At 39.3% G+C, this 26,902-nt stretch overlaps 1 protein-coding gene and 1 non-coding gene across 29 annotated transcripts in view; one reads left to right on the top strand and one right to left on the bottom strand.

Moving 5' to 3' along the window:
- Positions 1–26,902, bottom strand: part of MAGI1 (membrane associated guanylate kinase, WW and PDZ domain containing 1) — a 613,606-nt gene that overhangs the window by 13,191 nt on the left and 573,513 nt on the right. For 12 of the 28 annotated variants that reach the window (XM_029050061.2, XM_029050064.2, XM_029050069.2 and 9 more), the window contains 5 exons: positions 25,618–25,701; positions 21,008–21,099; positions 20,143–20,335; positions 14,705–14,998; positions 11,877–12,080 (listed from right to left, as the gene is read on the bottom strand). In XM_029050061.2, coding sequence (XP_028905894.1) covers positions 11,877–12,080; positions 14,705–14,998; positions 20,143–20,335; positions 21,008–21,099; positions 25,618–25,701 — 867 coding nt within the window. The remainder of the gene's footprint in view (positions 1–11,876; positions 12,081–14,704; positions 14,999–20,142; positions 20,336–21,007; positions 21,100–25,617; positions 25,702–26,902) is intronic. The other 16 variants (XM_029050063.2, XM_029050073.2, XM_029050086.2 and 13 more) reach the window with 7 other exon arrangements.
- Positions 8,406–8,543, top strand: LOC114807252. The gene has a single exon (XR_003755303.1). It is a non-coding gene; the product is annotated as a small nucleolar RNA SNORA7 (small nucleolar RNA).

Raw genomic sequence — 26,902 nt, 5'->3', positions numbered from 1 at the left:
AATTGATGTTCTTCCCAAGTTAGCAAAGTATTGTCATCATCAAATTCATGAATGTATTTTCCAGATTACTATGGATTCATAATTGTCCTTCATATTCAAATAATCAGTTATGCTGTACTCTCCTAAGGACTTAGTTCAGTGCACTGCACACAGTAAGCGCTCAATACCACTGATGGATTGATTGGTTGATAGTCCTATTAATGATAAAGTCCTATAAATGCACTTGGGTACAGTTGGGAAGTTGTGTCCTTTAGGATCTATTCATGCCTGACATTCCATTCTACACTGCACACCTATAAAGATTGTCTTTTGGTGCACTGACACATTTGCAATTTGCAGCATCTGTTGCAGGTTTTGAATCTAACTTAATCCCCTGATCCTACCAAAGTCTCTTGTCAAGTAAACAATCCCCATGTTGAGCAGCACTCTCCAAGCTGGTTTTTCTGCTACAATGACCTTCCAAAGTCCACTGCTACCCTTTGCTATTTGGTACCAGATTTCACTGGTACCCTCCCTAGCTGCATATGCCTACCAATAGTCTTACTTGGTCCTTTTCCTCTCTCTATGGCTAATTTACATAAAAGGAAGCAATTGCTCTTTACTGCAGTAAATAAACACTACAGGATGACAGGAGAAATTGGGAGACAGTGGGAAGGATTCAGTGGAAGAGGCAGAAAACTTCCTGTTCTCACTGGCAACTGCTTAGCCTTACTACAGACAAGGAGATAATCAGAAAAAGGGGGGGGGGGGGGGATAAAGTTTTACTGTGTATTCACTGGATCACATCCCAATCTACATATTGTTGAGCCAGATTTCACCTTTCTGGAGGCTGCATTAACTCTTTCAGACCACTTAAGTGCCATTTAAAAAACTGCTGTGTCAGTGCAACCTACTGGCCTGAAAAAATTAATGCAGTTTCTGAGACAGCTTAACAGCCAGCCAGTAACTGGCTCATTGGGCATATTCACCGAACCCTACATTCTGAATCATTGTAATGAGCCAACAAGAAATGCAACACAATTAAATAGCAAGACATTTCTGGTTTCCTTATATAACACTCCTGAAAGTCTTAAGCCTCAAGTCAGTTTTCTGACAATAAAATACAAAGGAAGTCAAAAACTGATCACTATGCATTAAATAAATTGAAATCTACTCCACATAAATACATTTGTTTTGTATTTATAATATGAATCCTTGGATTGAAACTTTTGCTCCAAAGAACTCAAAATACCTTCTTGGGTACTTGGTCTTTTTTTCTGCTATAATATAGGTGTTCTTTGTATTCCGAGATAAGCTTCCTGATGGTGTGGTCTTAATTAGGTGTATGGGTATGGCCGACTATCTATCCCATACAGAGGGCAGCTCAAGATTTTTCTTGATCTGATGTATTTCCCCCTGGTTGCACCTGGCATCATTTTCAAATCTTCTCCCTATCTTTCTGAATATTCAGCTTGAGGAAAGCTATGGTTTCCTAATTATCACTCACCATGGTCAGATTTTATTGCTACTGTCTCCCAGTAATCCTCTGCTGTATTGCACTGTTTGAGAGGATGAATGATCAGGACTTGGAAGGGGTTTTTTTTGTATTCTTGCTTGCACATGCTCTATTACAGCTCACTATTCACCAGTGCTTGGCTGATATCCCTTCTCCTCAAATAGCCAGGACCACATTTTTGAAGATCCTATCTGAGGTCATTTAATGTTGACAATGTGTTCATAGAATGTCAGTGAAGTAGGTGGAGGCATATAATGTCATCTCCATTTTACAGATGGAGAAATTAAGAGATGAAAAAATGTAGGTGACTTGCACATTCATGATATAAAAGTGGGGATCTCAACAGTCAATACATTGACGCACAAAGCCCATCCACGATGGACAGAACCCAGTACTGTTCCCTGACTGGATGAAGAATAGGCAAAAAGGATAGCATGGCTTTCCCAGATTTCCCAGCCCTGGATATGGGCCATATAGAGACATCTAAAAGTATCCTTTTTGGCCTCACACCATAACCCATTAGAGATATAAAACTCCTACCCCTTTCTGGGACCAGGATTGGGTCTGGACACAGCTCAGTAGGCTGCATTGCACAATCACTGTGGCATTTGTTAAGTTCTTACTGTGTACCTGGCAATATATTAAGCCCTGATAATAGATACAATATAAACCAGTTGGACACATTCCCTGTCCTATATGGGGCTCGCAGTCTAAGTAGGAGGAAGAAAGCTTCAGAAACCCTTTTCCCCCACCACCCCCTTTCACCCACTCAACAACACTGCCATGACCTCTGGCCTCCAGGCACTCTGTTGAAATAGCTTTTGACTACAAATGACTGTTCAGTAACAAATTCGCTTTAGACTTTGAACTTTGTTTTACAAATAAATACGAACTGTGGTTTTGTTCATACTAGATTACCTGAAAAACAGATTTCCTGATTTGTGTATATCGGTAATTTGCTGCTTATTCAAATGAATGAAGTGTTATTTGAATGATGCCCACACATGAAGGGGACACTCCCTCACTACAATGTCAATCACCTTCAGCAGAAGGTGCATAGTATGATGTATGTTGCTGAAAGCTGATGCCTCTGACTTCTCTCACCCTCCAATGTTGCCTGACCGAGTAATTTTGGGAGCCCAGTCCCTTTTATGCCTTTCCTGGGATGCCCAAAATTTGCTTGGACTTTTTGGGATTGATGGAAAAAATATGAGCTTGCTTTCTTGGATTGTGACTGACATGCTGGGTGTAGTAGTATGACTGGGAGGTGCTCTGACGCCTTGACAGTACATTCTTGTTGGCAGGGTTCAGAGCCTCTCTTGGCCCCAGAAAGGAGTGGGATTCCAATATAATTAATTTGGAGAGGGGAGTAGTAAATATGGGTGTCTGAAGTTTCAGAATTCCTCCTTCAAAACCCAAATTTGTGAACACACATACATACACACACACACGCACACACACATACATACATAAACACATGCAAAGAGGTTACTTTTGATATACAGGATATGCGAATGGGAACACAATCACATATGGAAATTCAGGCTCATGACAACATAGGCACAAATATGGGAAAAACACATACACACTGGAACCACCAAGTGTGAAGAAAAGTTCATTCATTCATTCATTCATTCATTCATTCAATAGTATTTATTGAGCGCTTACTATGTGCAGAGCACTGTACTAAGCACTTGGAATAAACAAGTTGGCAACAGATAGAGACAGTCCCTGCCGTTTGACGGGCTTACAGTCTAATCGGGGGAGACAGACAGACAAGAACAATGGCAATAAATAGAGTCAAGGGGAAGAACATCTCGTAAAAGCAATGGCAACTAAATAGAATCAAGGCGATGTACATTTCATTAACAAAATAAATAGGGTAATGTAAATATATACAGTTGAGCAGATGAGTACAGTGCTGAGGGGATGGGAAGGGAGAGGGGGAGGAGCAGAGGGAGATGAGGGGAAAAGAAGGTTAAGCTGCGGAGAGGTGAAGGGGGGGTGGTAGAGGGAGTAGAGGGAGAAGGGGAGCTCAGTCTGGGAAGGCCTCTTGGAAGAGGTGAGTTTTAAGTAGGGTTTTGAAGAAGGGAAGAGAATTAGCCTGGCGGAGGTGAGGAGGGAGGGCATTCCAGGACCGCAGGAGGACATGGCCCAGGGGTCGACGGCAGGATAGGGGAGACCAAGGGACGGTGAGGAGGTGGGCGGCAGAGGAGCGGAGCGTGCGGGGTGGGCAGTAGAAAGAGAGAAGGGAGGAGAGGTAGGAAGGGGCAAGGAGATGGAGAGCCTTGAAGCCTAGAGTGAGGAGTTTTTGTTTGGAGCGGAGGTTGATAGGCAACCACTGGAGGTGTTTAAGAAGGGGAGTGACATGCCCAGAGCGTTTCTACAGGAAGATGAGCCGGGCAGCGGAGTGAAGAATAGACTGGAGCGGGGCGAGAGAGGAGGAAGGGAGATCAGAGAGAAGGCTGACACAGTAGTCTAGCTGGGATATAACAAGACCTGTAGCAGTAAGGTAGCCGTTTGGGTGGAGAGGAAAGGATGGATCTTGGCGATATTGTAAAGGTGAAACCGACAGGTCTTGGTAGCGGATAGGATGTGTGGGGTGAACGAGAGAGATGAGTCAAAGAGGACACCGAGATTGCGGGCCTGAGAGACGGGAAGGATGGTCGTGCCATCCACGGTGATAGGGAAGTCTGGGAGAGGACCGGGCTTGGGAGGGAAAAGTGACAAGTGACAAGTTTGAGCCAAAGCAAGGTAATGCTTTTAGGCTAACATAATCCAAACTGCAACTACATGATGCTGGGCTCTAAGCTATCAATCAAAACTTAGAAACAAGACACTTGAGGCTTTGGGTAATGTGCAGCAATATCTAAAAAGCTTAATCAAAATGCTGAGTAACAGAAGGAAAGACAAAGAAAAGACAACAAACACTTTTGCCCCCTTATAAAATCTTTCATTAATTCATTCTTATTTATTGAGCACTTACTGTGTGCAGAACACTGTACTAGGCACTTGGAAAAAGTACAACACAACAATAAACAGTGACATTCCCTGCCCACAGCTAGCTTACAGTCTAGAGGGGGAAGAGACAGACATCAGTACAAATAAATAAAATTACAGATATGTACATAAGTACTGTGGGGCTGGGAGGAGGGAAGAGCAAAGGGGGCAAGTCAAGGGTGACGCAGAAGGGAGTGAGAAATGAGGAAAAGTGGGGCTTAGTCTGTGAAGGCCTCTTATTTTAGTTTGGGAAGGAGATGTGCCTTCAATAAAGCTTTGGGGAGGGGGAGGGAATTGTCTGTCTGTTTTGAGGAGGGAGGGCATTCTAGGCCAGGGGCAGGATGTGGGCTAGGGGTTGGTGGCAAGACAGGCAAGACTGAGGTACAATGAGAAGGTTAGCACTACAGGAAAAAGTTTGCAGGTAGGGTTGTGGAAGGAGAGAAGCAAGATGAGGTAGGAGGGGGCAAGGTGATGGAGTGCTTTAAAATAATAGTAATAATAATAACTGTATTTGTTAAGTGCTTACTATGTACCAAGCACTGTTATAAGCTCTGGGGTAGATACAAGGTAATTAGGTTGTCCCACGTGGGGCTCACAGTCGTAATCCCCATTTTACAGATGAGGTAATGAAGGCACAGAAAAGTGAAGCAACTTGCCCAAAGTCACACAGCTGACAAGTGGCAGAGCTGGGATTAGAACCCATGACCTCGGATTCCCAAGCCCGTGCTCTTTCCACTAAGCCACGCTGCTTCTCAACCAATTGTGAGGAATTTTCATTTGAAATGGAAGTGGATAGGCAACCACTGGAGTTTTTTGAGGAGGGGGATGATATGTCCTGAACTTTTTTGTAGAAAAATGATCCACACAGCAGAGTGAGCAGGACTGGAGTAAGGAGGGACAGGATGAATGACTGTATTAATGTTGTAGCAGTTTAGATGGAAAGGAAAGAGTGAATTTTAGTGATGTTGTGAAGGTGGGACCAACAGGATTTGGTGATGGACTGAATATGTTGTTGAATGACTGAGAGGAGTCAAGGATAATGCCAAGGTTACTGGCTTGTGAGACAGGAAGGATGGAGTTGCCATCTTCAGTGATGGGAAAGTCAGGGGAAGGACAGGGTTTGGGTGGGAAGATAAGGAGCTCTGTTTTGGACATGTTAAGTTTGAGGTGACAGGAGAACACCCAAGTAGAGATGCCTTGAAGGCAGGAGGAGATGTGAGACTGGAGAGAGGGAGAGAGATCAAGGCTGGAGATGTAGATTTGGATATCATCTGCATAGAGGTGGTAGTTGAAGCTATGGGAGCGAATGAGTTCTCCAAGGGAGTGGACGTGGATGGAGAATAGAAGGGGACTTAGAACTGAACCTTGAGGGAGCCTCACAGTTAAATAGTGGGAGGCAGAGGAAGAGCCTGGGAAAGAGACTGAGAATGAATAGCCAGAGAGATAAGTGGAGAACCAGGAGAGGACAGAGTCAGTGAAGCCAAGGGTGGATAACATTTCCAGGAGAAAGGGGTGGTCCACAGTGTCGAAGGCAGCTGAGAGGTCGAGGAGACTTAGGATGAAGTAGAGGATGTTGGATTTGGCAAGATTATATGATTACACTTGGAATACTGGGTGTATTTCTGCTGACTGCATTTTAGGAAGGGGCAGAAGAAGGTATAGAAAAGGGCAAGCAAGGTGATTAGAGGGGTGGGATAATAATAGGCTGAAAAAGTTAGGACTCTTCCATCTGGAAAGATAAAGGTTGAGAGGGGAAGATAATTAAAGTTCACAAGATGACAAAGGGAGTGGATAGGCAAAAACACAACTACTGTTCATCATACAACAGCTGTACAACAATAATAACAACAATAGTTGTCCTACAACAATAGGACACGTGCACACCAGAAAGCTTAAAGTTGGCTAATAGACTTCATTACCACAGAAAGTTGTGCATGCTGAAAATATCAGTAGGCTTTGAGGGGGTTTGGATGCATTCTTATATAAGTGGTCCCCACTTGATAACTAGAGAGAACATTAAGGAAGTTTGACGGTACAGCCTTAGCCATTAGATTGAATGATAGCGAGGACACATTTTCTTCCAAGCTTCAAGTTGCTACTATTAGTGACAGAATACTGAAGTACATGGACCATTGGTCTGATCCCCAAATGGCATTTCTTGTGCTCTTTCTTACATAGCATATACAGAAACTCACAAAAAACCCAAAATGGACTGGGCAAAATCTCAAGCCAGGTCCTAAAAGAAACATGCTTACCTAAAGACACAGCCAGACTGAGACACACTTAGACAAATACAGAGAAACCGGAGACAGAGAGAACAAGAAGAGTACAAGGATAGGGGAGAAATATTATAAAGAGAGAACACCTGGAGGAAAACTGGGAACTAAGGGAAACAATAAAAAAGTAGGACATCATCTATTTAATGTGACTGAAGAATGCATATTTCAGAAAGTTTTTTATCCTGGGTTTTCATGTCTCTGTTTAACTACCTGCATTCTTCTCTGAAAGTGCTCTTATTTAGGTGGGAATAGAAAATATGTGCCTGAATCAATGATAAATATATTATCTTTGGTAATTTACAATATTATTATAAATATAATAATAGTAATAATAACAATAAAGAATAAGGAAGGGACATCATTTATTAGCAACTGATACCTACAGTCTGCTGCACCACTGTCACCAATTCAATCATGATGTAAAGTCATATATAATAAGCTCCCTAGCAGTATACTGCTTTGTAGAAGGAAAAGCTCTCCCTTAAATATTGGGATATAAGACTAAAAGCAGCTACCAAAGGAATACTATTTTTTAGCTCATAGGGGTGAGGCTAAGAGTGTCAAAAATACTTTCATCACTTAGATACTGATTTTCATGGCACTGCCATTACATCATGAATAATAAGGACTGGAAAAATAAACTTATGAAAATGTATTTAATTAACTTATTCATTCACTTATGCATTCAATCTTTAAACAGAGAATAGTGTTTGCTGAAATGTTCTCCAAAAAAAGCAACTTCCTTTCTTTATTGTTCATCTGCTTAAAATAGCTCCTGGAGAGGTGGAGAGAGAAGCTATTTTCAGTCACGTCCTATTAAAAAAAATCCTATATATTTTGCTGATAGGTGACAACTTGAGGTCTCTGGTTTGGATCATAAGAGTTATTGTTACACTTTCCACAGTTATAGAATACTAGTCAAAGCATATTGGATTTCTCCAGCAACACTACTGTAATGCTGCTGCCCTAAATAAAGACATGGATTTTTTAAATATCAATTTGCACTTAGGTTTTGGATATAAAACATGATACCAAATACCCATTCAAACCTTTTTCGTATGTTAGCATCACCAAACCTGGTTATATAATTCTCTATTACAAAACCAAGCAAAGCAACAAAGGACCGAATTATTCATGCCATAAATATTTCAATACATAATACCTATGCAATAAATATTTGAATAAGCATTAGAAAATTTGAAACCATGAATATTTAAACATGTTGGGGAAAGAAAGTTCATGTTTAGTTATGACCCACTGCTTATTTTCCCTTTTTCTCTACTTTTATCTTGCACAGATTAAGGGCCAATTTCACAAGTTTAATCTAGGTTGTTCCATGTTCTCTAACGAATGAGAAGTAACAAGCACAGGTGCTTATATTAGAAGAGTTTTTGAAGGCAGGGCCATTTATTGGTTAGAGAAAGAGACTCACAATCATGACTATTAATCAATCAATCGATTGTATTTATTGAACACTTACTGTGTACAGAGCACTGTACTAAGCTCTAGGGAGAGTACAATATAGCATACCACAGTTGGTAGACACATTCCCTAACACTTAAATTTAGCCCTGGCTCTGGCATAGACACCCTGTGTGAGCATATTATTTAACCTTCACTACTCTGCCTCATGCCCTCTCATGGTGGCACCTGGAGAGTTTCCAGTACTCCACCAGTCTTGACAACAGGAGGGATAGTAAAGCAGAGGCATACCCATTCCATTGCTAGTTTGGCCAGTGGCTAGCGAGTGGAAGGCAATCTGCTTCAGGTCAAAACCCCCCTGTGCTGGGCAGCAGCGGAATGGGAGAGAGTCGAGGGCGGAGACTCAAACTTAATGCGTAAAAAGGATGCAATGGTAAAGCACTTCTGTATTTTTACCAAGAAAACTCTATGGATATTCTACCAGAATGATTGCGGATGGAGGTGGGGCATTCTGGGAGAGATGTGTCCATGGTGTTGCTATGGGTCAGAAATGACTCGACCGCATAAGGCAAGATAAGACTTTGCCTCACAGGGATATTGTAAGGATATATGTGGTGATATATATGAAGTAGAAAGGAGCTTTGAGCATGTGGGAGGAGAGATGCTATGAAAGTCCAAAGCCTCATAATAGTGTCTTTGGATAAAGGGGATATAACTTCAGCCATAAGTGATTACATTCTACTTTGAGGGATCATGTCTTTTACCTGTCTTATCTGTTTCCCAGAGCAACTCATACAGTGTTCTGCATCTAGTCGATGCTCAATAAACACTTTCAAAGAAGAGGATGGTGACTAGGAAAAGGGATGTAGCACACACAAAAACTTTGTTCCAGCTTATGATACCTTTAGCCCACAAAATCTCATGTACCTGAATTTGCATGCCTTTCAAAATATAAGAGAATTGCATGGTAGCTGGGAATTGGCATTTATCTGTGAGAAGTAAATCAATATTGGGAAAAAATGGATTACAGTTCTTAACAAAATTTAATTATTGCTTTTACTTTCACTAGAATTATTTATGCTAACAGTGAAATTCAAGAGTGTTGGGTTAGTATTTTGTGTAATCCCTCAGTTCAGTGTTAGCAGGGGCTCCACCCTTTTGTGTCTTGGTTACTATTGTACTTACTGCCTTCCTCATAAGTGTTGGGGAGAAAAAGGAGTGGGGAGAAGGGATGAGAGAAAAAGTAGGCAGAAAGAGAAAGGGACAGAGTAAAATGGGGAGGAGGGAGAGGAAGAGAGGAAAAAACTAATTAATGAGCATAGAAAATGTAAAAAAATATGAGGACAAAGTTTTGGCATGTTGTATTTTGGGGAATGAAATAAGGAATAATGGAGAGCAGACACTAAATACATTAATAAACTGGATGAAGAACTAGCTTGTAAGTAGAGAGCCTAATATTAGCCAAAGCATGAATTTTAACTATGTTCTGATATTTTGGAAAATGGCAGGATGAACATGATTGGTTTAATTTATACCCTAATATCAATAATATTTACTGAGCACTTACTGGGTGTGGAGCATTGTGCAAAACGCTTGGGAGAGTACAATATAACAGAGTAGATAGACACATTCCTGCCTACAGGGAGCTTACACTGATTGAAGAAGTTTAAGACTATTCTATGATGAAGTTATTGATAAGGTAAAGCCCCAAATTAAAGACCTGAACAAAGACCTCAGGAGACTTTGGTCATCTCTCAACTATACACTATAATTATGACTGTTTCGTAGTTCTGGTCTAACAAAATTGCATTCCCCAAGGCTATAATGGCTATTATATATTACTACTAGCTGTTTGCAAATTATTTGAAGAATTACTTTATTGTCTTTATGTGGATTAGTAAATAAATTTCTTGGTAGCACTCTTCCCCATTTTTTGGAGATGAGCACTTCATTTGCCAGCAATATTTCACAGGCTTCCATAATTACCAAGAATAATTGCTAATGTCCAGAATGATGCCAACTACTTCCTTAGGAAGTGATGAGATGCTTTCCTATTAATTTCCTATGACAGTTGAATCCACCAATCAATTGCATTTAGGGTGCAACTACTGTGCCTAAAGCACTGTACCAAGAACTTGAAAGAGTACAAATATAACTGATTTGGTAGACATGTTGCCAATGCACAAGGAGCTTATAGTCTAGAAGGAAGTTAGCTTTCTGGGAAATTCTGGTTTCCTTGATCCTTTTCAAGTAAGACCTTATATTTCTGAGCTGGTGATTACTTTCAAATTGTCAGGTCATGTTTTAAAGTGGTAAATGGTGCATGGACTTGCAGTAGATAGTAAATTTAAATTTACTAAGATCACCTTTTAAGAAAGAAAAAGACCATCATTTCAGGAGCCATTTTATCCTCCCACATCATTTCATTCATAGTATTTATGACAGAAACATTTTACCCTTTTGGGTAAAGTATGTATGTGTGTCACTTACTCTGAAGTACAGTTCCTCTGAAGTTACTGAGTATAGAAACTGTTAACTCTCTGATCTGTTTTTTAAACTACTTATTTAGCATTTGGAAAGCTACTGATAAAACTATTCCTTATTTCTAATTGGTTTCTATTTCTACAGAACTAGAACTTGAACAACTTAATCATCTATAAACCACAATTTCCTTCTGAGGAATGCATATCACAACAGAAGAAATGTTGCATCAGCATAATGCTGAACAAGAAGAAACATTATAAAAATTAGGAAAAGGGAGAGAAAAGAAGGGGCAAGCACTTCACCTTTCTTCAGGAAGCTTTGCACTCAGGTCGTTTTGGTCACAAAATGCCAGTAATTGAATTTCAGAATTTAGGGACCAGAGCTACCTGATTTTATTCATTAGTCTAAATGTCTCATATTTCAAAGTCATTTTCTTTGCAACGCTATGGGCAGAGTATCAGCTCTATCTATTGCTGAGGCCCCAAGTGAGCTGAGAAGTTAGTTCCTTCCTGCTCTCATTCACTTCCAAAAATCAATAAGTTTACCCTTGGTCAGGGTGAGCTTATTTGGGAATGACCCTGTGCTGCAGAGAATAAGGCAAACTATTTTAAAAATGTTCTGAACCCTTGCTCTCAAGATAACATGACCTTTGCATTAACAAAGCTTATTAACAAGCATCACTTAAACTTTGTGTTGAACACAGTATGAGCTCTCAAATCCATCAAGGGCTTTAAAATGTTTGTTAGATTTTACCATTTCACACTTTAAAATCCACATCAGTTCCAGAGTGGCACTGTTACATTTACTCAATCAATCATACTTATTGAGCCCTTACTGTGTGCAGAGCACTTGGGAGAGTGTAATAAAGTAGAATCATTAGATATGTTCCCTGCCCACAATGAGCTGAAGGGGGAGACAGACATTAATATAAATAAATTATGGATTTATACATAATTTAAACAATATTTAAAACAAAAAGGGGCATGGGCAAGGTGAAAAATGGTGCAGGTTTCTATTGCTAAACCAACTTTGAGTCACTGGCACACCCCATGATATAGATATCTAAATCAGAGGAAGAACTGTGCTCTAATCACACTGATTGCCTCATGAAGAAACAGATATGCTACCTCTAAATCAACACTACTCCTTTCTGAGAATATGAGCAAGGGAGAAAAAGAGAAATTAGATATACTTTACCATCCCCTGGAATGATGCGCAGGGTAACTGTGTTTCCTGCTTCCTTGATTAAGTTGACAATGTCTGAATGTGATTTGTTGGTGATGGAACATCCATTAACGGCCAAAATCCGGTCTCCTACTTTCAGCTTGCCACAGCGGTCTGCGGGGCTTCCCTCAATAATGCGACCTATTTTGTGAGGCATGGCCACACATGCATTTCCTGCTTTTGTATTGAGTTTTAAAAAATGATTGTTTTTAAAGTTACATGGAATACAGTGAAGGAAAAAGGAGAAAAGGGGTTGAAAAGGGAAAGAGAAGGTTAAGGGTTAATTAATTAAAGCACCAAGCAAAAGTTATTAAGGAGAGTTTTGTGCTGATCAAAACATTGGCAAGCAACTGTATGTAAGTCACATGTAATTGTGTGGCAGAGGCAGACATTTACTATAGGTAGTTGACCAATTTGAGAGAAAACTCTCTCTCTCTTGCTCTCTCCCTCTCCCTCCCCCACTTAAATGGTTACAAATACATTGAGCAGTCCAGAAATAACCCACCCCTGGTGTATTTCTGGACTATGAACTTGAAACAACCCACCACTAGTGTATTTCTGGACTTTGAACTTGAAACTGATAATTTAAACAATTTCTTCGCCCTTCTGGGTCAATGCATTGTGTCCTATTTTCATTTATGCCAGGTCCTGTCCAAACTTCTGCCAATGTTTTGTTCTTTCTCAATTTAGAAAGAATTCATTCTATGTCTAATAAGGAAACAGATTCCCCTGTCACCACAGATATCCACTCCGAAAATGTTACAAATGTAAGCAGTAAGACATTCTCTTTTCCACTGTGAATATTGTGAATGAAGAAAGCATTTGGCAGTCACATAACTCTAAGAGATGGGCCAAGAGCAATCCCCAAGCAAAGACCAACATAGATCACAAAGATTCCTCAAAATACTTGCTTACTTTCCACCTCTTCCAATCTTTTAGAGAAGGAGTCATCTGAGTAAATATCTCTCAAGTTTAAAATTGGAATTGGAAATTTAGCATCTACATAAGTATAATATAGGGCAAATACATTACTGATAAGCTAGCTGAGTTCAAACTATTTCAATATCCCTTAAGCACATTTTCTTCAAATACTGTCCATCCACTCTGTGGACAAAGCAGAAATGTACATTTAAGCAGGCTGGTTTGTTTTGCCTTTGGAAGCCATAGCCAATTCAAATACCCAACAATAACTTAACTACAAGTGAAAATGTGGTTGACAGCCTGAAAAAGCATTTCTGGCTGAATCACCTTGAGTTCCAGGGTAAATGATTGCATAAATATGCATATTTTGAAGCATGGGTAACTTTAGAGATACTTGAACCAAAGAGCTACTCTATTTTAAGGATTACAGGGAATTAATGATGTCAATTGAGAAGGTGCTTTCATCATAAAAAAATGAGTAGATTCAGACAGAGGATGTATATAAACTGATTTAAACTTCTTTTAATTTTAGCAAGATGACCCTGCTCACATCAACTGGTATATGCTGGGGAAAGGCTCAGAAACAGAGTTGTAATTATCTGGTCTATCAGCAACAAATCAGTACCTGCAGGGCAGAATATAATGGATCTATATTTGGATGTAAGTTTGGAAAAAAATTTCAGCCCATCTCTATGATTTACTCATATGAGAAAGGCATGAAGCTATAGATATGAGGCAAGCACCACCAAGTTGAGAGGCAGCATCTCATGCAGAGTATTAGAAAAGGCTTGATTTGCTTATTGTTCAGGCCAAAGGAAAACAACAGTCGAGGGTAAAATGAGAGAAGAGAAATCCCACTTCCACTTAAAATTTCCATTTCTACCTACAAGATAATAAAATGGTTAATAAATGTGAGCAATGGTGACTTCTAGGGGAAATCGCAGTTATATTGCCTTTCTAGAAAAATCATCTAATGTGCAGATATCAAATCTATTGAATGCCAGGAATAAAAGTTACACTTCACTTCAGGATATTCATCCATAATGTATTAAGTGAATTCTAATTTGTAAGGTTGGTTCCAAGTGTCTTAGTAAAGGCACGTTCATCTACTACAGGGATACATGTGCGAGTACTGACATTTCCCTCAAATGAGAAATAAAAAGGACTATTATCAAGCAGGAGGGTGCCACCACTATCACTCAACCCTCAGTAGAGATCAATCTCTTTCACAAATTAAGAGCCTAGAGTGGTTCTTTAGCAGCCAGCTCCTGAACTGTCCTTTGCCAAATTACATAAACCTCTTTGTCCCTCTCTCCCATTTGAATTCACGTCATCATGAATTCAATTTTATCAGTTGCTACTGCAACTAATCTTCAACAAAGAAAACTCCTGTAATTTGAGGGAAATCTGTGTGTCTTCATTTCTAAATTCCTAATATATTTCCTGTTATAATAAAAAAATTAAAAAATAGCTGCTTCTCTTTGAATGTCCCCTCCATGCTATTGATACAAATGATACAGCACTGGGAACATCACTGCAACACCTGGCAAAAGGCCCAGAGCTAAAGCCTGGAAGGTATTGTCATAACAGTTGGCATTACTCAAATCTTAAATACCACTTGGCATTTGAATGTGAGGTTTGTGGGGTTTCTGTGTTATGTGTGTGTGCGTGTGTGCGCGTGCATATTTGTGCAAATGTACATCATAGAAAATAGGATTCAAGACGGAAACACCTACTACATAAAGACATACAAGAATGGAATTACTTAAAATGAATCATATTCACATAATTTAATTTTGGGGCTTATTTCACTATTTCTTTGCATCACTGCACTCTAAATCATGTCCATCAGTCCATGGGGAAAAATTGCCAGCACTTACCAAAAGTGGTCCCTGCCTCTGGCCTGCTCACTGAAGAAACGATGACAAAACCAAAGCCTTCATTTTCTCCCCTGCGGATCTCCACATCATATGGTTGCACAACGGTGCTAACTACCCCGCTGCCGCCCCCACCTCCACTGCCGATCCCACTGGTGCTGCCACTGCCCGAGCTCACAGTGTTCAAGGAATTTTGGCTTCCCTGAGGTGTACGTTTCTCTTCAGTCAGGGAAGCCGGTTGATTGCTGCTGTGGTGAGAAGAAGCCGGGGAGGGTACCTCATTCTCAGTTTTGGGAACTGCAACAACAAAAAAAGGTGCCCTGTGTTTCTCTGGACTGACTTTGATATACTGCCCTTTGTGGTCCAGATAAAAATGAAGCAATAAGTGACATATGTGACAATTTTCTCCCATGAAATCAGAGGAGAGATATAGGGGAAATCCACTGTCTATTCTGCATTCACCATTCATTAAATGCTGTCTTAATTAGCAAGGCTCGCTGTTCTAAATAACTCATACTACTGCATATTCTGTGTATGTCAGGCAAGCAAAATTTCTATGAATGGATGCATTCTGAGGATCAGAACACACAACTACTGGGTTCTTTACTGACAGACAAGGAAGCTCTGTAAATGGCATACTTCGTTCAAGCTTCAATATCTCCTTAAATTTTATATATATATATAAAATAGATTAGCCACCCGGTCATGTTTTTATTATGTTATTAAAACTACTGTAATCCTTTGCACTGTAAAACCCATTGGTATCATCTAGGACCTATCAACATTGTAAAAGATTTTCTCACCTTCTTTAACAGTCTGCTTCTTTCTCTTACACAAGTTTTCTAATAATGTTCCTATCCTAATCCTAATCATGCACTTTGACAGATGACTAGGCTCTTGCCTTGTAGTTCCTTTAATGCCTTAATCATATTGAAGGATCATTATTTCTGAATCCCCTACTTTAAAAAGGGCCAAACAAACCTCTATTAACAATATTATGATTCATCTTGGTTGTATTTTGTGCCAACCCACAACTTTTTGCTCAATATTTAGTGTCAAGTTTAGAATAAGAACTAAGCTTATTTCAGAAATGCTTCTACATACATGACACCAAATATTAAAAATCCCTTCAATATAAAAACATTTAAATCCTAATTTAAAAGATCAGTCTCAAAGAGAAAGATTACACTGTGCAAATTGTACATCATCCTCTTTCTGTTTGTACAGGCCTTTTACTCATTTGCAAAATTTCCAAATAGCTGACCTAAAAAATCAAAGGGTAAATCTGTAGTGCCAAAACTTTTGCTATGATACTTGGTTTCCAATAATTTCTCCTCATCAGAGTTAAAAGGGGGATTGAGAAAGGGAGAGAGTAAAAAAAAATGATAGATGGGAATGGTGAAGAGAGAAAGAGAGAGAGTAAGAGAGATAGAAAGAGAGGGAGGAAGGAAGGGAAAGAGGGAGGGAGGGAGTGTAAGAGCAATTTTGGGTTTGAAGAAGATCCTACTGATTATGAATCTGATTCTGGTATGCTGGTGTGCCTGAAAAGACTGCTGTGCCACTGACAGGCTTATCCACATTGTGCACACAAAGATTTTTCTCGTTGGGTTGCTGCATTTGCCCATTTTCCTGGTGCTGTTTTTGATTCTTTCTTAGTATCACAGTCTTCCAGCAGCTTCTGCTCAATGGAAGGCACCCCTAATTGTGCACCAGCCAGAACTACTGCATGAGCTGTATTCCCTTTCTCTCCTTCCCCACACCATCTCTAGCATCTCCCCTCTCATTTCCCACTATCTCTCTAACAAACAGCCCCTGCTCACATCCCTCAAGGTAGAGACTCAGATGTTTTCCTCCCTTTCTGGAGCCCTGCCCAGCATTTGCATTGTTATAGGCATAAGTTTTCCCAGGTCCTGCATCCCAAAAAGACATATTGCTAGTAACTTGTAAGTCATGCTGCCATACAGAACAGAAACAATGATAGGTCACTGTATAGATTTAGGGAGCATTCAGGATATTTTTCTCTTATTTGAGAGTTGGACAATGATTTTTGAAAACTACAGACCTATGTTTTGCATCTTTGGTGAGCAGAAAAAGACACTACTAGCCAACGCTACAATGTCATGTGGTCAAATGATTTTTCCCAACCTGCTTCTCCACCATTCTGGCATCACTAGCAACCCAGGCACTGTACTCAGGGTTGCCAACTATTGGCAAATTCAAGCAGCTGTGACCACCTCAGCAGCTGCCAAAAGTGCTGGGGTAGAGTGGCAACATGAAGCCCACCATGGTAATGAAAGCCCACCATGGTATTGACAGGCATTGAAATATTAATCAAGGCTTTAGCTGGGTAGGCTCCAGCCCCTTTATTGACACCTGCACTAGCTGAATTAATTTACAGTTGGTTGGCAACCTTCACCAGATTTCCTCATGACAATTAGTATGTCAGGTGCAGGAATGTAGGGATTAAATCTGTCCATATAATTGCAGAATCTTTCATTTCATTTCAGGAAGAAGTGTGGTCTAGTGGAAAGAGCACGGGCCTGGGACTCAGAGGACTTAGGTTCTAATGCTGGCTCTGCCACGTCTTCTCTGCAACTTTGGGTAAGTCACTTAACTTCTATGTGCCTCAGTTACTCCATCTTTAAAAATGGGGATTAAATCCTACTCATTAGACAGTAAGACCCATGTGGGTCAGGGACTATGTCCTACCTAATGAACATGTACCTACCCCAGTGCTTGGCACATAGTAAGCGCTTAGCAAGTATCATAATTATTATTAATTACTATTGTGGGAGATATGGGAGATACACTAATGATAGGAACAAAGAGCTGTTTCAGCAGTAAGGGTAAGATTAGTATGATGTCCCATGACATGATTGCAATTGGTCATTTCCCTTCTGTTTTGCATTATAAAATTAAAGTCCGGTTTGGATGAGACAGTTGATTGCAGGGAACCTTTTAAGGGTTAGCAGTGTATTCTGAAAAGGGATTGTTCACATACTGCGGGTTACTGCTCTCTCTTCAGTGACAATGGGTTAAAATCCTGACCTGCTTACCTGCCCAGGACTTTGATTTAGGGTAACCTGTAGTCAGAGGGAAATAAGCATAATTTATTTTTCAATGCATTGATAATAGATTGTACTGAACTCTTTCTATAACCAATAGGGCACACAGCAAGTGGGAGAAGCAGCATGGCATAGTGAATGGAGCATGGGCGTGGAAATCAGAAGGTCATGGGTGCTAATCCCAGCTCAGCCACTTGTCTGCTGTGTGACCTTGGGCAAGTCACTTCATTTCTCTGTGCCTCAGTTACCTCATCCGTAAAATGGGGATTGAGATGGTGAACCCCACATGCGACAAGAACTGTGTCCAACCCAGTTTGTTTGTATCCATCCCAGTGCTTAGTACAGTGCCTGGCACATAGTAAGCACTTAAAAAAATACCATAACTATAGAAAAGCAGCATGGAGTACTGGGTAGACCACAGGCCTGGGAGTCAGAAGGTCATGGGTTCTAATCCCAGCTCTGCCACTTGTCTGCTGTGTGACCTTAGACAAGTCAATTCACTTCTCTGTGCTTCAGTTACCTCACCTGTAAAATGGGCATTGAGACTGTGAGCCTCATATGGGACAGGGACTGTGTCCAACCTGATTTGCTTGTATCCACCCCAGAGCTTAGTACAGTGCCTGACACCCGGAAAGTGCTTAACAAATTAACAATTAATAAGGATGCAATCTGTGGCAATGGAACAGAAGAGTCTAACTCGGCAGACAACTGTGGCACACTCCTGCTTTCTGTGAGGTTTTTGAGGGAGGTCCTTAGATTTACTGTGCAGGTCTTTGGGTCTCACCACAAAATAGTAGTAAGACTTGAACTTGGAAACTCTGTAGAGTGTGTTGTTATATCAGTACATGTATACAAATAATTTCACAGATGTAGTAGTCCAAACTTATTTGATTAAAGAAGAGAAAAGTTGGAAAAGTCAGGGAAGCAGCATGGCCTAGAGGAAGGAGCTCAGACCTTGGAGTCGGAGGACCTAGATTCTAATACCGGCTCTGCCGCTTACCTGCTGTGTGATCTTGGGCAAGTCATTTAAGTTCTCTGTGCCTCAGGTCCCTCATTTGCAGAATGGGGATTCAACATCTGTTCTCCCTTCTACTTAAACTGTGAGTCCCATGTGGGACCTGATTATCTTGGATCTACTCTAGCACTCAGTAAAATGCTTGGCACATTGGAAGCGCTTAACAAATATCACTATTATCATCATCATTATAATTATTATAGGGATAACCTGTGTGTTACCAGTACACACACAGAAAACACTTTCTTGCCCCTTTAGCAAGGGGTTTTAGCATCTTCCAGCATGCTATCAGGTACAATATGTGGGCTTGAAGTAGTCTTCTCTATCTTTTAAAATCAAGCTTTTGCTAGGAGACATACATTTAGAGTTTCTGGCTCACTGTCCATCTCTTTCCATAATCAAAAAGTTTAAATCATCTTATCTTGCAACCCAAATATTTCCAGGAGGCAATAATCTTTCACTACGCTGGTGAATAGGTAACACTTGCAAGTAATCTCACCAATATTTCCAATACTTTAGGATGGAAAAATTAGGACAGTGACTCTTAGCTAGAGAAAACTGTCAATCTCTTTAATGAACTTATTTCTAGTTTATTTCCCCCGTTCTTTTAATTGGAAGCTACACTCTTCCTGACTCCCAATGACCTTAAACGTCTATTTACTATCTCTCCTTAAATAGGGTAAATTGTTGTTCAACACAAATTTGATTACACTTGTCAAAATATGGGTAATTAATATGCCCATGTCAAAACATTTTATTCACACGATTCTGACGCCATGTGCAAGACAATAAGCAAACACTACACACTCTTTCCTTAGTATCCAAGCTGTCTTATTGAACTTCCAACTGCTGGAAATCAACTGAGTCATTGTGTGATCTGTAAAGATATGCATGTCAAACATTCTTTAGTTTTGATTTTAGTCATATCTGCACAATATATATTTTTCATTTTACTCTACATGCACTATATCTAACTTTTCAAAAGCAAATTATCCTGAGGTTCAAAGGGAACGTCCTTCTCACATTAGATGAGACCTTATTATATCTTCAGTGAAGAAGACTGAGTAGTGGAGCCAAACGAGGAAACTAAGGAATGGTTATTCAAGTAGCCTTTGGATACTACATACTGATACCACATTAAAAGTACTTCTACCTGATGGTGATTTTGCAGATTTGTGGTAACAGTGAAGCTTATTTTCCTTCTCTTAAAAGAAATGCGTACTTTCTGGTATGAATATAGAACTCAATCAGACTCAATGTTTGGGGAGGCAGACAAGTAAAGAGCTCTATGTTACGTACATGGATCCAAATTGTCAAGATAAAATATTCCCACTGTCCAAATTCATATGTTAGAAACTTACCTGCATACACTACTTTGCGCCTCACAGTGAGATTGACATGACCTTGTTTGGCAGCTTGCTGCATAAGTTGGACTACAAGTTGGTGAGATTTCCCAACCACTGGTGTTCCATCCACACAGATCAGTTCATCTCCAGACTTTAAGCGACCATCAGCATCAGCAGCACCCAGTGGTACAATGTGACCAATATAAATCTATTAAATTATTAAATTGAATGCATCATGTAAGCACAAGAGCTGACAAAAGTGGCCAGTTTACAGCAACATCATCATCATCGTCATCATCAACAGCACTTACTATGGGCTTACTTTGTGCAGAATAATGTGTGCACTATATTTGCCCAAATACCATTACCTAAACATGATTACTACTCTTAAAAATGATCTTCTGATGGAAGACCAGTAATTTACACATAGAAGACACAGTGTACTTCAGGCTAATAGTCACACCTTTTAATGTCAACCATAACTACTAAGATGACAACTGCTACACTGAATTTATAAATGCTGAAAGAGGATTCTATTGGTTTGGGTAATTTTATATAAATGCCAAGTAGTTCTGTGACATCGTCAACCTGTGAGAGCAACTTTGACTTACAATAGGTTTCAATTTTTCTTAGCATGGCTAACCTATGATTAAAGTCACAGGTGCCACTGTCATTTTCCATACATTTAGATAGTTGGCAGAAATTCCACATTGACACTTTATCTGAATGGCAAATTACCTTCCTAACAAACAACAAATTACTTTCACGCTCAAAAAAGCCACTTGAATAAACATTTTAGTTAACCTTGCTACATGAGAGCTTCAGATACTTAGAAAATGGTACTAAAAAAAAAGAAAACAAAATTTCATTAAGCACTTACAGGTTCTCCAGGCTCATTTCCACCCAGGATCCTAAATCCAAATCCAGTTTCTTTTCTCCATAGGAAGATATCCTGTTCTTGATAATCTGGAACTGAATAAAGGAGAAAATGTATTATTTCTACCTGTAGAAGCTCCACATTCTCAAGGGTCATATCCATTCTCTCTCCTACGAAAGGTGATAAAAATGAAGTGAGTAATAGAGGTGGCACAAATAGATTAAAGCATTGCAACACAAAAGTGGGGGAAAAATGGACCAACTGAGAATTGATACAGGATGCTGGATGAAAGACAGCAGAGTAGGGCCCTGATAGACTTGATGACCTTGTTTACCAACACCTTTTTAAAACAACTGATCATTTAATGTCTAATAAAACCTAGCCAAAATGTTTTTTACATTATAATTCTACTCTGCATATTTCTCCCACTCTGACCTCACTCTCCAAGTTCTCTTTGAAGCTAGTGTTTGAGAAAGGAGAATTAGCCCTCATTAAGTTGTCAGCTTCTAAGTGTAAGTAGTGATGATTTAATGAAACAGAGCAAACATAAGTGACAGAAACCTATGAAATGTTGGTGCTGTTTTGAGGATTTAGCAGCACTAGTTATCAATGATTAATCTAATGATCATTTTAAAATCAGAGTATATAATCAAGAAGAGATTGAGATCATTTTAAAAAGGAAGCTATTTTCTATTAATAATGTTGGTATTTGTTAAGCGCTTACTATGTGCAGAGCACTGTTCTAAGCACTGGGGTAGATACAAAGAAATCAGGTGGTCCCACGTGAGGCTCACAGCTAATCCCCATTTTACAGATGAGGTAACTGAGACACAGAGAAGTTAATAATGTTGGTATTTGTTGGTATTTGTTAAGCGCTTACTATGTGCCGAGCACTGTTCTAAGCGCTGGGGTAGACACAGGGGAATCAGGTTGTCCCACGTGGGGCTCACAGTCTTAATCCCCATTTTACAGATGAGGGAACTGAGGCACAGAGAAGTTAAGTGACTTGCCCATAGTCACACAGCCGACAAGTGGCAGAGCTGGGTTTCGAACTCATGAGCCCTGACTCCAAAGCCCATGCTCTTTCCACTGAGCCACGCTGCTTCTCCGAGTTAAGTGACTTCTATTTCCATAAAACAGTTCAGGTTTGTATATTTTAAGATATGTGAGGCTCTTGTAGAAAGAGCATGGAAGTGGGAATCAGAAAACCTGAGTTTTACTCTTAGCTCTGCTCCTGGTCAACTGTGTGATCTTGGGCAAGGGACGAAACCTCTCTGATCTTCAGTTTCCTCTGTTACTTCACAGAGATGTCGTGTTAAAATTAGATGATCACTGTGAAAATACTTTTGGAAAGATAAAAGTGGTATACTTCATACTGGCATTAACAATACCAGTTATTGTTAATTTTTCATATATAAGTTTGTTTGGCATTTTAACAAAATGTTTCCAAGATTATATAGATTATCTATAGACAGGATGCAAATGCCAAGGAAAACTTACACTTTGACATACTATGATACTGTCACAAGAGCAACATTTCTCTACACAAGGAAGTCAAACAGAAGTAAGGGTTTTTGGATCTAAACTTACATTTCTTGTTACTAAAATGCATTTCTATTACCTGATAGAAGAATGAAATAGACTTGCAGATTCATTTAGTATTTTCAGTGTTACATTGCAAGCAATGATATTCTATTTTTCTATTTTTAACAGCCAAAGAGTCCATTAAAATACAAAGGCCTTATTGTAAATTCTACTTTCAAATGACATTTCTTGTTTTTGTGAAATATATAAATTAAGATTATAATATCACTTCACAATCAAACAGGACTCAAAGGTAAATCTGTCACTGCCCAATTCAATATTTAAAATTTTTCCATTCAAAAATCTTAAATGACTTTAAAGAAATTTCTTCTAAACTTTTTAATGTTTTTAATTTACTGAAATGCCCCCTGACATGTTCACAACACTGGGAATTGCATTCTGAAAGCTTATAGGGAAGCAACATGACCTAGTAGAAACATTATGGGCCTGGGAGTCAAAAGACCTAGATTCTAACCCTGGTTCTGTCACTTGTCTGGTATGTGACACTGGGCAACTCACTTAACTTCCCTGTGCTTCAGTTATCTCATCTGGAAAATGGGGATAAAATCCTTCTCCCTTCATTCATTCATTCAACTGTATTCATTCATTCATTCAACCGTATTTATTGAGCGCTTACTGTGTGCAGAGCACCGTACTAAGCTCTTGGAAAGTACAATTCAGGAATAAATAGAGACAATCCCTACCCAACAACAGGCTTGAAGTCTAGAAAGGGGGAGACAGACAACAAAACAAAACAAAGCAAGCAGACAGGCATCAATAGCATCAAAATAAGTAAATTCCTTATTCATTCATTCTCAATTAAAAGGCCTTGAAGGCTGCAGGTGCAGTTTTTTTCAGGAGACATTTCTGGAAGAAGAAAATTTCTCCTTTTCCAGTTCATATACTTTCTCATCAGGTCTTGAAGATCTTAGGTGGACACACTGATGGGAGAGATTTTGCAAAAAGCAAATTTCTCTTTTTCCACCTCAAATATTTTCTTTTCAGGCCTTGAAGACCTGAGGTAGAAGAATAAAAGCAGAACGTTGTCTGCATGAAGCAAACCTCTCCTTTTCCACCTCGGATAATCTTGAATCACTCTCAATTAAAAGGCCTTGAAGACTTGAAGTGGACTAATGCTCAGGAGATGTGTCTGCATGAAGCAACTTCTTCCTTTTCCAGCTTCATATATTTCTCTTCAGGTCTTAAAGACGTTGGGCGGGACATTAGAAGAGTGTTTACATGAAGCCAATATCTCCTTTTTTAACCCCATCTATGTTCTTTTCAGGCCTTGAAGACCCAAAGTAGGAAAATTTCCTTCAAAATGTGAGCCCTATGTAGGACTGGGACTGTGTCCAACCTGATTATCTTGTATCTACCCCAGGGCTTAGAACAGCAGTTGACATATAGTATGCATTTAACAGATACCATAAAAAAAAAAGATCACTAAGGATAAATGGGGTCTTTTTGCTATTTTTCCAATGGCTCACTAAGGAATTTTAAATGCTATCCAATATCACAAATTAGATTGCATGGTAACAAAATGTTCAAATGAATGGGTAATAGGCATTTGATTCTTATATTTCTGTTTCAGCCATTTAAATACTATGACTTCATTTATGCTGTTTCAACACAATGCTTTCTCATTGTAATTACAGATAACTTATAACTAAACTGTATAACCCTATGTAACATATAACTAAGCTACAAAATCAGCCTATGTGCACAATTACAGAAAACTATGGTCTTAAACATGCAAAAGGACAGTAATTTTACTTTTAATCATATAAACTAGCTGGCTGAAGGATAGGTGTAGTTAAGAGGAGGCTTTTGTAACAACGTAATTTCAACAATATATTAAATCAGGTTATGTTTTGGTCTTCAGTTGTCAAGCATAATATACCACCAAAATATATCACTAGTTCTTTCCAATACATCACAGGATTTCTGGAAGAGTATGGATAAATCCTTTGAAGTATCTATACTGCCTGGGAGAAACAAAATGGTTTCTGCAGAGAACTCCAGCCTGGACCCATATTTTCAACATCTTTTCACACATGCACATTTGTCAACCCCATGGGGACACCAAATGTAGCAAATGTTTGCCTTATGTCCCTCATTTACTGATAGAGAAAAGCCTGGGAAAGCATGGATATAATAGGCTTGAGCTTATCACAGGCTTTAGACCAGGGCAACAAAAAGAATAACTGAAGCTTAAAATTCTAATGCAAAAGAATTTAGAGTTTTCTGCTACTTGAGTGATCTTAAATGGTATCCAGAATTTGAAATGCTCAGGATGAGAAACACAAACAAGCACAAACAGACGATAGGTTAATTCACAGGGACTATGATAAAAGAAAGTCTTTTTATAACTCTTTATAGGAAGTTTGCCAAAATAGAGATCAAGCGAATAAAAATCTCATCAATCAAATTTGACCACTGAAGAGGTGAAATCACATATTTCTGAATCAATGCTTTCTTTTCTCAGCAGAAAAAAATGTTCAGTTTGTCTTTTAAAATCAATATTCTAGCCTCTCTTTCCAGACAATTAAAAATCAATTTGAAGTGAGGACTTTGGCATGGCATCTTGATTCCTATGTATGTGATCATAGCCTTCGTCAAAAGAAACCATTACAAATGCTTAGGGGCTAGATCAAGGTTTCTATTTTTTTAAATAACTGTTGTCCAGTAAACAACCTCGTAACATCATCCCATACACAATGGCAAAACTGCAAAAAGCAATACAAAGACTTTTTTGGAAATGACAAGGAACAGAGCCACTTGCTTCCAGGGTGAACTTCACAGTGAGTAACTCCTTTTCAAATGCAATGGACACACATACAACTTGCTGTGTCAGATCTCCAGTTTGTTGATGGGAGGATCCAAGGCACGTTCTCCCCTCATCACTCCGTTCTGTGACTTTTCTCCCCACCTTTTTCCTGACTGATAAGGCTCTCTCCCCTTCCAGAATGTTAGAAACATCAAACAGGATGCAAGACAATACAGAAATAAAGTTTTCAACTGGTTCTTACTCTTACATTCTCCAAAATTCGTGGTATTGATTTCTCTCTCTCTTTCACCCTTGCTCAATCCCGATGCAGGCGAAGGTGACATAGCTGTAATATTAATTTTACAATTTTGCAATCCTTAATGTATCTTTTTATTCCATATTAATTTAATTTTGATTGATGTGCAATGTGCAGTTCAGCTTTCATACATATTATTGTAAAAGTCATGGCTACTATGGATTCAATGAAGCCTGTGGATTTATTGACTTATTTTCAAAAAAGAGAATAAAGAAAGAAGAAAACAGTTGATATCATATTACCTGATCCTTTTTGGGAAATGCAATAAAACTAGAATTTACAAAATAACGTTAGGAATCGCAGGAAATTATCATCTTTAGGGTCTTTAAATCTTTTCACATTGTTAATGACCAATATACAGAACATTTCCATGTGAGATATTTTTAGAGGATTGTGGCAAGCCTGTTATGCTACAGTTTTATCAAAATCCTTTTTTTTTTAAGTTTTATAAAATGTACTTGTCTGATCTATGCCCTGCAAAATTGCCAAAATGAATGACAGATCATTGAAGCCTAATAAAAGGACTATTATACAAGCAACAACAGCTATGTGTGTAACAATGCCTCTTCACATGAAAGATAAAAGTTAAACCATAACTACACGTATGATTATGGTCGGTTCTTCCACAAAATGTGTTTTACTCTGCATGTTAGATAGAACATGGGGGCAGAAATCAAGAATATTTTCCCAACATGTATCTGCCCAGATAGAACATGAAGCAGTGTTGGATATGAATGGGTTGAGTATTAAAGCCCAAATTTTTAAAACGGAGAAGTTCGTCAAGTATACGACCCCCACTTTAGAGGAGAACTGCCTGAATGAAGGATTCATCACCTTGATCACAGCTCTGAAGCCTTAAGGATTTGTTGACAGGGTCCTAGTTGGTTCCATGCCTCTGAATGAAGCAGAAACTGAAGAGAGTGGAGGGTTGGGCAGGGAAGAAGAAGAAACTGAGGGATGCCTGCCCAGGGGATGGTATGTGGCCTCCTTTAAATCTTGAGTGGGCAGAGATCAGGAAATAGCACAGATCTGGGAGTAGGAGGAGCTGGGCTCTACACTCGGCTCTGACTCTAGCCTGCTGTGTGACCTTGGGCAAGTCACTTCATATTATCTATACTTAAGTTTCTTCATCTGCAAACTGGGAAAAATAATAATAATAATATTATTAATGAAAATTGTCCTTCTTTACCTCACAGTGATGTCGTGGGGACAAAGATGAGATAATCCATGA

This window comes from Ornithorhynchus anatinus, chromosome X1 (genome assembly GCF_004115215.2).
Source record: "Ornithorhynchus anatinus isolate Pmale09 chromosome X1, mOrnAna1.pri.v4, whole genome shotgun sequence".
Taxonomy (NCBI): Eukaryota; Metazoa; Chordata; class Mammalia; order Monotremata; family Ornithorhynchidae; genus Ornithorhynchus; species Ornithorhynchus anatinus.
Note: the sequence above shows the minus strand (reverse complement) of the source record. Positions and strands in the feature narration are given on the sequence as shown.